The 15,700-nt window shown below is 49.1% G+C and overlaps 1 protein-coding gene across 1 annotated transcript in view; it reads right to left on the bottom strand.

Moving 5' to 3' along the window:
* The window catches only part of GOLGA2 (golgin A2), a 49,868-nt gene that overhangs the window by 12,172 nt on the left and 21,996 nt on the right, over nt 1-15,700 (bottom strand). The window contains 8 exon segments of the mRNA XM_054997660.1: nt 60-159; nt 815-1,039; nt 9,044-9,157; nt 11,447-11,793; nt 13,396-13,486; nt 13,588-13,695; nt 13,833-13,922; nt 14,856-14,997. Of these exon segments, the coding sequence (XP_054853635.1) occupies nt 60-159; nt 815-1,039; nt 9,044-9,157; nt 11,447-11,793; nt 13,396-13,486; nt 13,588-13,695; nt 13,833-13,922; nt 14,856-14,997 (1,217 nt within the window).

The following is a 15,700-nucleotide window of genomic DNA, read 5'->3' as shown; positions in this document are numbered from 1 at the left end:
GGAATGTCCCTTCTGAGATCTGCCCTACCGATGTCCCTGCTAACGAGCAGCCCACTCACCTTCTGCCCTGGGCAACATCTTTGCATCTAGTTCTGCCATGAGCTGGCTGACATGGGCCTGCAGCTCTTTGTTTTCTTTGGCAACTGTCTCCAGGCTTTCCTTCAAGAGAGGAAACAGAACAGAACATTGTAATAAATACCCCCAGCCTCCAGAATGCTGATTAAACTAGCAGCCAACAAAGCTGTATGTGTTTCCTTGCACTGGCAACAGAATGGAACAGAACCTGACCTGAAAAAAACAAATGTTTAGAAAGCTCTCATCATTTCACTAGCCCAGAATCTAAGCCTGGAATTCTTTCTTCAGGGCCTCCCAGCTTCCTGCCCCATAACCCTGGACAATGCCAGCCAAACCCAATAGTGCCTAATTAATATTACATAAATCCAGAGGAGTCAGCCGTGTTAGTTTGTAGTTGCGAAATAGTAGAGTCCAGTAGCACCTTTAAGACTAACCATCAGATACATCTGACGAAGAGAGCTGTGGCTCTCAAAAGCTTATGCTACAATAAAGTTGGTTAGTCTTAAAGGCGCTACTGGACTCTTTACAATATTACATAAGTCACAGAAAGGCAGTTATTTCCAGTACTAAAACAATGACCCTGGTGCAGAATTTGGATGATGAAAATACATATCCTTAGCAAAAGCTTAAGATCTTTGCCGGTGTGGATCTCGGTCATGACATTCTACCCACTACGAAGCCAGAGGCCTCCTGGGTGCCCCCAGCATTAACACCCACGGTCCTGCCTCGCAGCCCTCACCTTGGCTTGCTGCAACTCTTTGAAGTGCATTTCTGCAGTCACTTTGCCCTGGACCTCCTCGTGCTGCAGGCGGTCCATGAGCTGTGTCTGAAGTAGGTACTGTTTGTGCAACTCCTCCTTCTCACTGGCTAGGTGCTGGTATGCTGCAGTATACTGCTGGAGGTGGCTGTAGTACTGATCCCGCTGCTCCTGGAGGGCCTGGGCATCTTGGGTTTTTTGCTCCACCTGGGCAAAGCAAAAATCAGCCAGTTACCAAACCTCTAACTCACAGAAAAACAGGGTTTCTCACCTGTAACTGTTGATCGTCGAGTCTCTTCTGTGCAGACACACATTGGGACTGCGCAGGCGCAGGCCAGCCGCGGAGAAGATTCTTTTAGCTTCTAGAAATGTGACGGGGACGTTCGGGCCCACCGCGCATGCGCGTCGGTGTTCCCGCCAATTTTGAAGTACAAGTACCCGAACGTCCCCGGCATTCCCTCAGTTCACCTGAGCCGCCGGAGAAACAATGGAGTAAACCAAGCACTCACAGCGGGGCAGGCGGGAGGGAATGTGTGTCTGCACAGAAGAGACTCGACGATCAACAGTTACAGGTGAGAAACCCTGTTTATCGTCGTCGTCCTTCTGTGCAGCCCCACATTGGGAGAATAGCTAGCATCTCACCAATGGGGGCGGGTGTGAGTGTCTATGTGAACAAAGAATGCAGAACAGCCGTGCCAACAGCGGATTCACGGCGTGCATTCACGTCTACAGAATAATGTTTAATGAAAGTGTCAGCGGTAGACCACGTTGCAGCTTGGCAGACGTCCTGGAGTGGCACTCCTCGCAGGAAGGCAGCAGAGGCAGCTTGTGCTCGAGTAGAATGAGCAGTAATCAACAACGGGCACCGGACTCCAGCTTGCTGATAACAAAGTTTAATTGCAGACACAATCCAGCGAGAGATGGACTGGGCAGAAGCTGGCGAGCCCTTGCGAGGGCCAGAGTAACATAAAAACAAGGCAGGAGACTTCCTGAAACACTTGGTGCGGTGTAAATAAAACAATAAAGCACGTTTCACATCCAATGTGTGTAGAGTACGTTCCTCTGGGGAAGAGGGTGTAGGAAAAAAGGAAGGAAGGGCCACCTTTTGACGCAGGTGAAATTTGGAAACCACCTTGGGCAGGAACTGCATACTAGTGTGGAGCATGACCGTACCGGGAAAAAATTGCAGGAAGGGGGGGTCACACCTCAGAGCAGACAACTCCCCAACCCGCCTGGAGGAAGTGACTGCAACCAAAAAGGCCACCTTCTGTGTGAGCAGAGGCAAGGGACAGGTAGACAGGGGCTCAAAAGGGGAGAGCATCAGACGGGAGAGCACCAGGGTCAGGCTCCACTGAGGAATAGGATGGGCCCTAGGAGGAAAGGACTTTAGTAGGCCCTTCAGGAACTGTTTGGACAGCCAATGCGCAAACACAGTCCTCCCATCAATCTGCTCATGGAAGGCAGAGATAGCAGCCATGTGCACCTTAACACTGGAGAACGCCAGGCCTTGGGAGCACAGGTCCAGGAGGTAGTCCAGAATGACAGGCAGCGGGCAAGTGAAAGGGGAAACCCCTTTGGGGGCTAACCACCTAGAGAAACGTGACCACTTCCTCTGGTAGGACAACCTGGTAGACGGTTTTCGGGCATTCAAGATCACGTTAAGCACCCTAGCAGAGAGGCCTAGTCTGGGGCGCAGAGGAGCCAGGCAGTCAGATTTAGCACTGCCACATCGTGATGCCACACCCCGTCCCTGAGTAGCAGGTCTGGGGCGTGTGGAAGCGGGAGACACCGCCCCTGTGACAGGGAGAGTAAAAGGGGGAACCAATCCTGGCGAGGCCACCGAGGGGCAATCAGGATACAGTGGGTTCGGAAAGCCCTGATCCTGGACAGGACCTTGTGAAGGAGTGGGAAGGGCGGGAAGGCATAAAAGAGCCCTGGAGACCAGGGTATCTGGAAGGCATCCCCCAGTGAACGATGGCCAATCCCGGCCCGGGAGCAGAACAGGGGAACCTGTGCGTTGTGGGCCGTGGCGAAGAGGTCGATGAGCGGGGTGCCCCACATGCGGAAAACCACATGGAGGTAAGCCCTGTTGAGGGACCACTCGTGTTGGGGCAAAAACACTCTGCTCAGCGCGTCTGCTGCTGTGTTGCTCTCCCCCGCAATATGAACGGCCTTGGGCAGGACGTTGTTGGTAATGGCCCAGTTCCAGAGCGTAGTCGCTTCCCTGCAGAGCTTGAGCGAGACCGTTCCTCCCTGCTTGTTGAGATAGTAACAGGCTGTGGTATTGTCCGACAGGACCTGCACCCTCTTGTTCCGAATGACATCTGCAAAAGAAGCAAGGGAGTAACGGATCGCTCTAAGCTCTAAGAGGTTAATGTGCATGTTTACCTCAAGGGAGGACCAAACACCCTGAGCAGACAGGCGCCCACAACGCCCTCCCCAGCCTAGATTGGAAGCGTCCGTAAAGACGGTGACCTCCGGCAGGAAGGGACCAAAAGGACAACCCTTGGACAAATTCTCAGGGACAGTCCACCACACCAAGGACCGCTGTATCACCCTCGGGATGGAAAACCCACGGTGTTGACTCATAGCGAGAGGGTTGAAAACCCGAACAAACCAGTTTTGCAGAGGCCGCATGTGCAGGCGTGCAAAACACACCACCCCTGTGGAGGAGGCCATGAGGCCCAACAAGGTTTGAATCAGGAGGGCAGCTTGGAACCGGTTATGCACGAAGTGGCGGGCCAGGCAGGACAGCCTGCTCAAGCGGTCCGGGGGTAGATAAGCCCGGCCCAGCAGAGAGTCAAAGTGGACCCCGATGAACCTAATGCTCGTACCTGGGGACAACACAGACTTCCCCAAATTGACCACCAGCCCCAGGCCGTCCAGCACGGACAAGGTGAGGGCGATAGAGGCCCGGAGGGAATCAGAGGAGGGACCCACCAGGAGCCAATCATCCAAATATGGATAGACAAAACAGCCACCAGACCGTAAATGTGCCACCACGGCGGCCATACATTTAGTGAACACCCTGGGCGCCGAGGCCAGGCCAAAGGGCAAGGCTGTGTACTCATAGACAGCGCCTCCACAGGTAAAACGGAGATATTTTCTGTGGCCCTCAAAGATGGAAATGTGGAAGTAGGCGTCTTTGAGATCCAAAATGGCCATCCAGACGCCTGACTCTAAGAGTTCCAACACCCGCGACAGGGTAAGCATCCTAAACTTCTCCACCTTCAAGTAGGTATTAAGGGCCCGAAGGTCCAAAATGGGACGAGACCCCCCATCTTTCTTATCCACAAGAAAGTATCTTGAATAAAATCCCCAAGGGGAAGCAGAGACATCGACCACCCGGACAGCACCTTTGTTAACCAACTCCAAAACATTATTTTGTAACACAACATTACAACAAGAAGCACAACGAGGGGGGTGCGAAAGAGGGGGTGCAGTGGTAAACGATAATTTATAACCACGGGCCACAATAGAGAGGACCCAGTTATCAGTAGTAATGAGTCGCCAATGGGGCAAGAAAGGCCGTAGCCTGTCCAAGAACAAGATATTAACAGTGTCCTTGCAGGCCAACTGGGAAGCGTCCTGGTCTAGTCAAAAGACCGTGGGCTTTTGCGCCGAAGTCGAGGGCTTGGGCGAGGGAGGCTGCTGTCGTCCCTTGGACCGGCCGGAGCGTCTCGAAGAGTGGCGCTGCTGGCCAGAGTAGGAACGGTGGCCATAGGATTGACCGGAGGAGAACCTTCCTTGGCGCTGTTGGAACTGCTGGTAGGGTGACTGATAGGACCGGAACCTGCCGTACCGATATCTCGGACCCGTCTGCGGAACCGAAGGCGCAACCCCGAGGGACTTGGCCGTCTGCTGGTTCTTCTTCATGAGGGAAAGGGACTCATCCGTTTTCTCTGAGAAGAGCTGGGGACCCTCAAACGGGAAATCCTCGACCTTGGCCTTCTTCTCGGGGGGCAGGGCCGTAGATCGAAGCCAGGCGTGCCGACGCAAGAGCACGGAGGATGCCATCGCACGTGCAGCAGAGTCGGCGGCGTCCTTGCCAGCTGTCATCTGTTGCTTTGACAACCGGAAAGCCTCAGCCTGGAGAGCCTTTACCAAGGCACGGCGATCGTCGGGAAGGTCAGAGAGGTAGGAGGATAGCCGCTTCCACAAGAAGAGATTGTAGGAGCCCATTATCACTTGGAAATTGGCGATACGGAACCCCAGGGAAGCCGAAGAATACACCTTCCGACCAATGCCATCTAGCTTTCTGCCCTCCCGATCCGACGGAGCCGAAGAGGAACCGCGTCGGAACCGAGCTTGACCCTCCTCGGCCACGATGGAAGAGGGTTTCGGATGGGTGAAGAGGTAAGGGCAATCCTCCTGCTTGAGCCGATAATATTTCTCGACCTTCTTGGCCGTAGGCGGAACGGAAGCAGGGGTCTGCCAGAGCGCGAGGGCATTGTCGACGAGATCCTCGACAGGGGGGAACGCCACCGAGGCAGGAGAGCCAGAGTACAGCGGCTCCAGCAGCTTGCTCTTGGGCTTTGAGGTGGAAGAGGCGACATCCAGCTCCAGTGCCGCGGCCATCCGGACTAGCTGCTCCGCGAACACTCTGTAGTCGTCATTAGGAGACGACGAACGGAGCTCCCCCACAGCATCATCAGGGGAAGGGTCGGAAGCCGCGTCCGAGGAGTACTCTGATGGAGACGCCAGGCCCTCTTCATCCTCGGAGTCGGAGAAAACCGCCGGGGTTTGCGTCGGAACCGAAGGGCGCTCCGTCGGAACCGAGGTACAAGGCTCGGGAGCCGAAAGATGGCGACGCGGCCGAGCAGCGGGCGGAGCAAGTGGCAGAGTCGACGGCGCCGGAACCGAGGTCAAGGGCGCCGATGGGCCAGGCAGGAAGGGGGCGGACTGCTGGATCCAAGCCACGAAATCTTGCCAGGAGGCCACGTTCCCAAAGCCCGGGACAGGCTGCCAAGGAGGTAGAGCAGCAGGCACTGGAACGGATCGGTGAAACGGCGCCGGAACCGACAAGACTGGCTGCGCCGGAACGGAGGCCTCCGACGGGACCGGAGCAGATGGCAGGGAGCGTTCAAACTCCTGGAACGGTTCCGAAAAACAAGGGAACGATTCATAGTCGTCCGGAACCACCGGAGGAGGCGTACGAGGAGGCGAAGGGGTGTGCAGGAGACTCCTGACGTCCTCAGCAGGAGGGGCCGATCTGGGAGGCGAACCAGCCAACGATGTCGGGGCCGGCGATAAAGCACGGCTCTTGGCTTTCGACTTGGCCTTTGCCTTTTTTGGCGGGGGCTCCGAAGAAGCCGCAGTGGCCAAAGGCTTGGAAGAAGGCTTCGACGAAGCGCGTTTCTTCGCCTTCCGACTGGACGGAACACTCACGGAACCGGAGGCAGTCGAGCCCTCCGGAACGGGCGGCCCCGTCGGATCCGAGGGGAGCGGTTCCGGCGACTTACGCGGAGCCGGCGAGGGAGCGACAGAGCTGGGCTTGCTCCCGGACGATCCAGACGGTTTGGGCGGCAGAAGGTTGGCGTCCCAAAGGAAGGCTCGGAGCCTGGCCTTGCGGTCGTTCCGCGCCTTCGGGGTGAAGGCCATGCAGAACTTACAGCGCTCCACGACGTGCCCCTCGCCCAAACAGATAAGGCACAGGTCATGACCGTCTGAGTGGGTCATTTTAGTGCCACATTGCTGGCATTTTTTAAATAGAGAGGAATGGGACATGGTGGAGGCGTGTCCCAGAAAATGAAGCGATAACTCACAAGCGACGAACAGTCCGAAGACACGAGCGACAGCTAAAGAACCTTTTCGAACGGCGGCGAAAAAGGAACTGAGGGAATGCCGGGGACGTTCGGGTACTTGTACTTCAAAATTGGCGGGAACACCGACGCGCATGCGCGGTGGGCCCGAACGTCCCCGTCACATTTCTAGAAGCTAAAAGAATCTTCTCCGCGGCTGGCCTGCGCCTGCGCAGTCCCAATGTGGGGCTGCACAGAAGGACGACGACGATCTACGTATTCCGTCCCCATCCCCAATCTGGCATCTGCATGTGCCAGCATGCAGGAAAACATAATGACCAAATGGGAGTCATGCCAAATCCTTACAGAGACGGTGATTGATTTAAAGTGAAATACAGTGAGTGGGAGCTGAACTCTTCTGCTATCTGCTCACTTTCCCCTTTGGAGCTCACCCTAGAAGTATTTTATTTTACTTCACTTGTATCTCCCCTTTGTCCCTAGCGAGGACACAATGGAGCGTACATTGTTCTCCTTCATTACACTCTCCCGACAATCCTGTGAGGTAGGCTGTGTGTGACTGGCCCAAGGAAACCCTGCAAGCTTCCATGGCACAGTGGGGACTTGGTCTCGGGTTTCTCAGGCCCTAGTCTGATTAATTTTGGCAAAAAAGTGTCAGTGGGGGAAAAGTAACTCTTCCCCACAACTCCGCTTTATGGAGAATCGGTAGCAACACTATTTTATTTATTTACTTTATTTATAGTCTGCCTTTCTCAGAGAACAGAATTACAGCAATTTGGAACAAGGCATAAAGTATTAAACGTGATATGATTAAACAATAAAAAAATGGTATTATGCAAGTATAAAAATAAAGCAGCAGGAACAGCGTAATACATACTGCAAATAGATAATACGTATCATACACAGGAATATAGTTCACAGTACTGCTCCCTTTATAAAAGCACATTCCTGAATAATTATGTAATATTATAGCCTCATTACCTTCATATAAAGCCATCCTGAACAATTTTGTTACGTAGTTTGCGGAGAGACAGAAACACGGAAACCTTCCTGACCACCTCAGGCAGGCCATTCCACAAGGTGAGGGTCACAACTGAGAATGTACATTTCTTGCCCATTTTTAAGGTGATTGCAATAGATGGGTCTGCCGTCATCCTGTCTACTTTGATCCTAATCCAGTGAATGTTTGATTAACACCAATGTTCCAAATGCTCTAGTCTACAGGATGTTCCAGTGATGGGCCTTCTTCACAGAGGCTGGTTATAACCCAAGGTAGGTCCACAAGGCAACAGCAGAAACTGAGATGCCTTAGTAAGGAAGCGCATTAACTGGCACCACTGAGCATGGGAAAGGCTGGGCTGTGAAGATGTATGAAGCAAAATTCTCAGAGCGTGTTCTGATGTGCCTTTCTGATCCCTTTTCTTGCAAATCTGCACAGCCCGGCTCCTGTCTCAGCAGCTCACATGCTGTAATTACTGGTACAAGATAAACAATTTCCCTATGCGTCCCACCTTTATCATATCCTGCTGAGAGGTTACCAAAAAGGCTATTTTTTTTTTTAAAAAGCTATAGTAAATACCAAACAGGAGACAACTATTTGTGAACTAGAGGGCAGGAAAGGAAAACGGCAAATTATGATGCCAAGTTTCATGATTTACAGTATGTAAGGGCATTAGGGCTCTTGGACACCACAGGCTGGAACTTGAAAGCAAAATTCCTCTGTTCAGGAAGCCAGGGCACAGCCTGAACATCCTGCCAAGTACAACCCACTCCAGTCAACACTCTGTCTGTAGCATTCTGTACTGACTGCTGTTTCTAGACAGTCTTCAAAAGCAGCCCTACACAGAGCACATTTCAACAAGCTAATCTATATGTTACCACAGTGGCAAGATTTTTCCGGCCCAGGAAGGGCCGCAGCTGGCTCACCTGGTAAAAGGCACCTCTGGCCATCGCTGCCAACTGGAGAATCAGGTACAGCAGCATCCCCAAGCTACAAACTTGCTCCTTCAGGGAGAATGCAACCTCATCCAGAAAAGGAGATCTCCCCATTCCTGGGTTAAACCTTCCCCCACCATCAGCACCTCTGTTTTTGTCAGGATTAAGTTTCAGTTTGTTAGCCCTCATCCATCCCAAAACTGCCTCCTAGCACCTGTTCAGTTTCCGCATTTTAGACTGTAAGCTCTGCAGTGCAGTGATTTTCCTTCTTCTGATTACTCTATAAAGAGCCATACACAGAGAAGGCAGTATGTTTATATGCCCCCCATCCCAATCAGCACCTTCTAGATCAAAACCTCCTAAAACCAAGGAAGATGGGTATCGTCTTAATTAGGCATGGGGGGAGGGCACAAAGTGAGAACTCCGTGCCTGTCGGCACCATCCTCCTTTTCTCCCATCACTGTATGAGGGCTCCCGACATCCACGGTCCACAGCTGTATCCCCAATAAGAGCATACCGTCTCCTTGAGCTCAGCCAGCTTCTCTTGTAGTTCTCCCATCTTCTTAGCCAGTTCCTTCTTCACATGTTGCTCGGACTTCAAGGCACTTGTCACCTCCATGTTCTCATTGGTCTGTGAAGAAACATGTAGTCAAGTGGGGCAAGTACTAAAACCTCCCCAATGTTTTGTTTAAAAAGAAATTAAGGGATGGGAGAAATGCACTCTTCTACAATCAAGGGACCATATATACACTTGCCAAAAGTTAGACGTTGAGAGTGGACTAGGAGGGTGTAAAGTGACGAAGGCTGGGGCAAAACCCACAACCTTTCCATATACTCTGATGAGAGTATCATCCCGTAGTAACTAGCAAAACCATTTATTTCATGCAAGCTCACAGTGACTTACATGGTGAGGTTGATTAGCTGGAGAGATAATGGCTACTCTAAAGTCATCCAGGAAGTTCTGTGGTAAGTGGAACATACAGAACTACCTCAGGTCTACCGAGGTCAGTACGATCTACTCTGATTGGCAGTGGCTCTCCACAAAATCTTAACCAGAGAGCCTTCACATCACTTCCTGCCTAATCCTTTTAACTGGAGATGCCTGGGACTGAACCTGGAACCTTTTACAGGCAAAGCAGATGCTCTCTCCCAGGTCCTAGTTCAATGTTCTAACCCCTAGACCATTCTGGCTCCTGAGATCATGGACTGTGGGGTTGTAGTAGACAGTACAATGACAATATCAGGTCAACATACAGCAACACTGAAAAGCAGAAAAGTTCATCCTAGGGATTATTAGGAAAGCGACTGAAAAGCAGAAGGCCAGTATTACAATGCCATTTATATAAATCTATGATGGGGCTGCACTTGGAATCCTGGTCTTCATCCTTCCACACAGCTAACTGTAAAGACTTCTCCTAGAAGAAGAGCATCATCTTCTAGAGGAAGGCTCCAGCACTTAGCTGAGTAGAAGCACACAATTCACTGTGAAGAGTTCTGATCACCTCGTATCAAAAAAAATCTTGAAGATCTGGTACAGAAATTAGCAACCCAAACCGTCAAGGGACTGAAGAACTTTATAAGTAAATGCTAAAGCATCTGGTGCTTTTTAATTTAGAAAAGGGCAACTAAAGGAAGTTGGAGAAAGTAAAGATAGAACATTCCTCTCTCTCCCATACTAGAACCCAAGGTCATACAATTAAATTGGTGGGTAGATTAAGGAGAGAGAAAAGAAAGCAGTCAGTTGTAGTGATGACCACAAGCTTAAATGGCTTTAAAAGGGAACTGAAGAAATTCATGGAGAAGAAGTTCTATTAACAGCAATTAGCCATCATGAAATCTGCAGGCAGGGCACTTCATCAGCTGCTAAGAAGTAATGTTGGGCTGGGGGGGGGGGGGAGGCTTTGGCCTGCGTGTCCCGGTCACAGACTTCCCTGAGGTATCTGGCTGGTAAGTGGGGGAAACAAGAGTTTTGGTTTAGACAGAGCTTTAGCCTGATCCAGCAGAGATCTTATGTCCTCATGTTGGTGGTACAGAGACACAGGAGGAGAAGCTCCAGAGAGTGTCATACAAGGCTAAATCCTGATCAATGGAAGCTGCACCTTTAACCCCTTGGATTTCTGAGCCTTTCACCAGGCTCCCAGCTACTTGTCAAGGCCACCGTAAGGACTAAAGAGAGATTTAAGGGCTCTCTCTTCCTATGTTATGCATTTCTACATGGAAAGTGTAGGAAAGACCATGAAACCTGGTTGTGGACAACTGCTTTATGTGTGATGCCCACCACAATAAAAGATCCTAAAGTACTTGCTTTATCTAAAATAAGAAAAATGCAAAAAGGAAGGAACAGAAGAGAGCAAGCATCCCTCGATATACACTGGGAAAACTCCAGGAGAGAGATGGTAAAACTTTTTGTTACAACTACTTGCCCTCCAAGAAGAAAGCTCATTCACATAACCCCTGCAAATTCTATATTCAAGTTTGCAAGCAAAAGAACTCATGTCATTCTCTGAAGCTAGAAGGACTAGAAGTTTGCTTTTTAGACAGTTGCTTTATTTTATATTGAGGAATATGAGAGAGTCAGGGATAGCCCAGAAGCAAAACAAGGAGGAGGATGGCAACTAGAAGTAACAGACAGAGGACAGCCCTCCCCACCCCAGGACAAGGGGCAGTCAGAACAGTAAAGGGTCTTCGTTTTAAGAAGAACAGCAGAGAAGCAGTGTTTTAAATAAAAATAAGTAAGACTGGAGAAATGGAGAGAAGACATGCTGTTCAATAGGCAGCTTATGACAATGGGCTTTCTTCTGTTACTTTATGTTCTCTTTCTAGAGTGCAAGTGTCCCTAACGCCAAAGGGAAAGGCTAGCCAAAGGATCACACCTGACAACAGAGGGAGCTTCTCCCTTTGACCCCGAGGAGGGACGCACCAGTTTGACAAACCCGTTCTGCAGCTCGGCCAGCTGCTCCTTGAGCTCCCGATTCTGGGTCAAGGCCCGGCTGATGGTCACCTTGTCACTCTGCATGTTCTCCAGGATCTGCTGCCTGTCCACTGCCTCCTCACTGTACCGCTGCAGTGCCTTCTCCAGTTCCAGCAGCCGCTCCTCCTGTTCCCGATTAAGGCGGCTCAGTTGCTCGTTGTCCTGAACCTGGGCTCGGCATTGCTCACGAAGCTCCTCCTTGTCCCGCTGCAGCTGACTGAGCTCTTCCTGCAGGAGCAGCTCAGCTTCTGTGGGTCCCGTAGAGGGAGCAGGCTCACTTTCCTGGGGCTTAGTAGCTATAAGGTCGAGTTAAAAGACACAGGTCAGCAGGTGGTCACAGCTGGAGGATCCTGCTGATTCCAAGCCCAAATAGAGGTAAAAGAAGTGTCTCTATGCCAACCCTAGCACATGGAACACAGTCACAACCCAGAAGCATTAACAGAAGGAGTGATCTATCTCCGGCAGCTCTAGTTCTCTTGGGCCACCAGGTAAAGGCTTACTTTCTGATCTAACTGTAGCCTTCCTTAACTGCTAGACAAAGTTTCAAGCATTGCTGATGTATCTGACCCACCACTTGAGCTAAGACAACTTGTGGAAAATTGATACAAAGCAGCTTCCCTCCCAGAAAGCTCACAATCCTATTAAAACAAAGGGAGAAAAAAAGGAACTTGATGAAGAAATAAGAAAAACACAGTGGAGGGGTAAAAACGGTAGCAGAAATGATAAGGCTGTGGGCCAAGCTAGCTGCAAAAGCATCGGGGAGGGGGGGGGAGATGGGTAGCAGTGGCACAGAATAGCTCACATGCAGCAGGCCCTAGCCTCAATTAACGGCACCCGCAATAAAAGGACCTCTCTCACTCACAGATCACAGAGCTTCTATCAATTTAGATAATGCTGAATTAGATGCAGCAATGAATTGATATAAGGCAGCATAAAGAAAGGACAGTACGGATTTAAGGAGCAAGAGGCAAGCATGAGTCTAACCACCCCCCTACACCAACAGACCCTTTTCCTCTATCCCAGCTAAGGTTCTTATTTTGGAAACAATCTTGACTGAAGAAAAAATGTTTTAGGAGAAAGGACAAAGGATGAAGAACAATGGGGGAGGAATGATGGAGAGGCTATCCTCATTCACGTGCCCCTTCTGTTCCTTACATCAGACCCCCCCCCCCTTTGCTTTCTAGGATCAGACCACTGGTCTGACTCACCTTAAATAAGCCTCTTAAACCAGACTCCCCCCCCCCACTTCTTTGTGACTGCAGTAGACCCAAGTTTAGGTACATCTAATTTGGCCCTGTAGTGATTCAAGAAGGAATATACAGGATAAGAAGGCTCAAGGGAAAAGCAAGATAAGAGAACAGATTTGACGAAAGGAATTTCTTCAACTCTGAAGTTGAAGCATTTCTTCAACCCTGTATCAGAATCTTGCTAATGCTGTCTTTGTAAACTTGTGTTTATTTACCCTCTCGCACTGTTTATGGAAATGTCCTTAAAACTGACTGCAATAAACTCTCACCATGTAATCCGCTGTGTAATCCATGAGAAAGGTGGACTATAAATGATACAAATAAGAATAAATAATAATCATTTCATGTATGCAAAGGCAACCCTAGGATTACCTGTATTAATATAGGTAATGTTAGTTGCCGTCACACTATATTGTTTGTGTACACTCAAATGTAATGTGTGAAGTGGTTGAAATGGGTAGAAATGAATTGCTGGAAATACACTAAGAAGAAATTTAAAGGAAAAGAAGCAAATTACTGAACTGCTAGGCAAGAGAAACACCACAGAAGAAGAAATAAAAGTAGGACTGTGGAAGAGGACAATAGGGAGCCACCGAAGAACAAGTGCAGGGAAATGGGAAAAGGGTATGCGCTTTCAACTCAGGTCCTTACCAGACTGACTGCTGAGCAGCTCAGATAAGTTAGCTTCCAACTCCTGGATGCGAGTTTCATTCAGGTCTTTCTCTTCAAGCAAAGCATTGACCTGTACCACAGAGGGAAAAGGAGAAAACCCTGTTCTGTGATTCCCATCTTTTGGGATAAATGACCAGCACCAGTTCCCTGAAACATGGCTATTATCCTTACCTGCTCAGACAGCAGCTGTACTCTCTGCTGCCAGATTGCCCCTTCCTCCTTCAGCTTGTGGGCATACTGATCCCGTTCAGCCTGGAGCTGCTGGAGTGACTCAGACAGCTGCTCAGCATGTTAAAAGGAAAAAGAGGGCGTAAGTCAAGCAGCGTGGGGGTAACAGCCATTAAGACTGTGTTGTCAGGCCTGCTACAAAATGCAGGATGTGTGGGGCTCTTTCAGCATCACCCTTTGGCTCTTACCTGGGCAATCTGTGTCTCTAAGTTAGCTCTCTCCTCCAGTGCCATTTGCAGCTGCTGAGTGGCATCTGGGATTCCAGGCTGACTTGCAAACTGGCAGGAGAATAAAACAGTTACAGAAAACGTTTATCCTGTCTCATTTCTACTCATCTCTCAGATTCAGCAGCCCACAAGAGTATTCCCATAGTTCTACAGGGTACTTTAGCTTAGGTCAGAATTGTAGGCATATTATTGACATGGATGATATGCACTGGGGAAACAGAAAGAGAGGTACCTAAAGGCAGAGATCTGAGAACTCAGTACAATGGAAGGATGAAACAACATAACATATAAAAAGCATAAGGAAACACTTTCTCTCTTACCTTATTATTCCAAAACATTATAAATACCCAAATTTATCTAAACATAGGAAATTTCCTATGTAAATGCAGTTAAGAATGCAATATTCTATAGACTGTGGAACCATTCACCCTTCAAAGGAGGTTCTAACTTTTCCCATTTTGCTAATATTGGCAATTTAGCAGAGGTTAGTAAGCTCAAAATGCATTTTACATCCCAGGCAATGTATCCTTTTAAATTAAAAAAAAAACTGGAATAACTTTTGGATCAATGGGTCTATTTACAACCCCACATTTCATTAACAAATTGAATTACAAATTTCCAAAAAGGGAGACTTCTTGAACATGACGACGAAATATGTAAAAAAATCCTTGTTTTAATATTAGAAAGCAGCCATGGGGAGCCCCAAAATAGATCAAGGCCATACACCAGCCCTTTCCCAAGCATCACTCTCCATTAGCCACAACAAGGGAAGTTGAGAGTTTTCATTCCCCTATGATGGCTAACGGCAACTACGGAGGAAATCTCCACATGGATGTGAGGGGTGTGCGTCCCTGATTACAGACTTTTCATGGAATATATAGCTTGGCTGTGAGAAAAGGCACTTTGCGGTCACTCAGACCTCTGCCTTCCACGGCTGCAGCTGGACTACACTGCAAGAAACTCCCCTAGCAATGTAACCGTCACCTGCTGAATCATCAGCTCTGCCATTTCCAGTTTCTTGTGCAGCTCTTCCACATCCAGCTTCATGGAAGAGTTCTCTGAAATCAGGGCACGCAGTTTCTCTGACAGTTCGGAGTTCTGCTGCTTTATTTCTTCACTGCTTTTGCTAGAAACACACACAAGACACTAACATCATTATAAGAGCCGATATGTATATGGGACAGGTCCTGGGCTCCATCACAGGGTGCAGCAGACTGCAACACTTTCAGACCCAGGATCCAAACTAAAAGGTGGGAGCTCTTGAAATTGTGTGTGTTAGTTTCAAGAAATCTCATGTTATAGTTTAGATAAAACACACACACAGTTTCTCCTTGCCTTAGGGTAGCCAGATGTAAGGGCGCAGAGCTCCTGTATTTTTACACTTCTTCAGAAGAGGGGACTTGACTATTCACTTTCTCAGGGACAGTGGGGAAAAAAACCTTCCAAAATATTTTACTCTAGACAACAATTAAACAGCAAGGAGGATGGATAGCGCCTACAGGAATCATGTGGGCGTAATGGTAACTGCTCACAGTAAATTATGCTCTAGAAATGCACTTTTTGCATATGGTTCCTAAGTTATCTCATGGAGCACCTTCGCTAGTATAACTCCTCAAGGCATTAAGTTCTATTAGTGAGGCTCGGTTCACTGTTTCTCTTTTGTATTATTTTTATTTATATTTCTGAACTGTCGTAAATTGGCCAAGCTAACAAAATCCATAAATATCATAAGTTAAAAAATCCTATTTTCTGTTAGCATCACCTATTCAATAGGTTTATGGCAGAGTTTAAATCTGAACTACGGATTTCAGGTTCATCGCTCAAGCTCG

The sequence above is a fragment of the Eublepharis macularius genome, chromosome 14 (genome assembly GCF_028583425.1).
Source record: "Eublepharis macularius isolate TG4126 chromosome 14, MPM_Emac_v1.0, whole genome shotgun sequence".
Classification (NCBI taxonomy): domain Eukaryota; kingdom Metazoa; phylum Chordata; class Lepidosauria; order Squamata; family Eublepharidae; genus Eublepharis; species Eublepharis macularius.
Note: the sequence above shows the minus strand (reverse complement) of the source record. Positions and strands in the feature narration are given on the sequence as shown.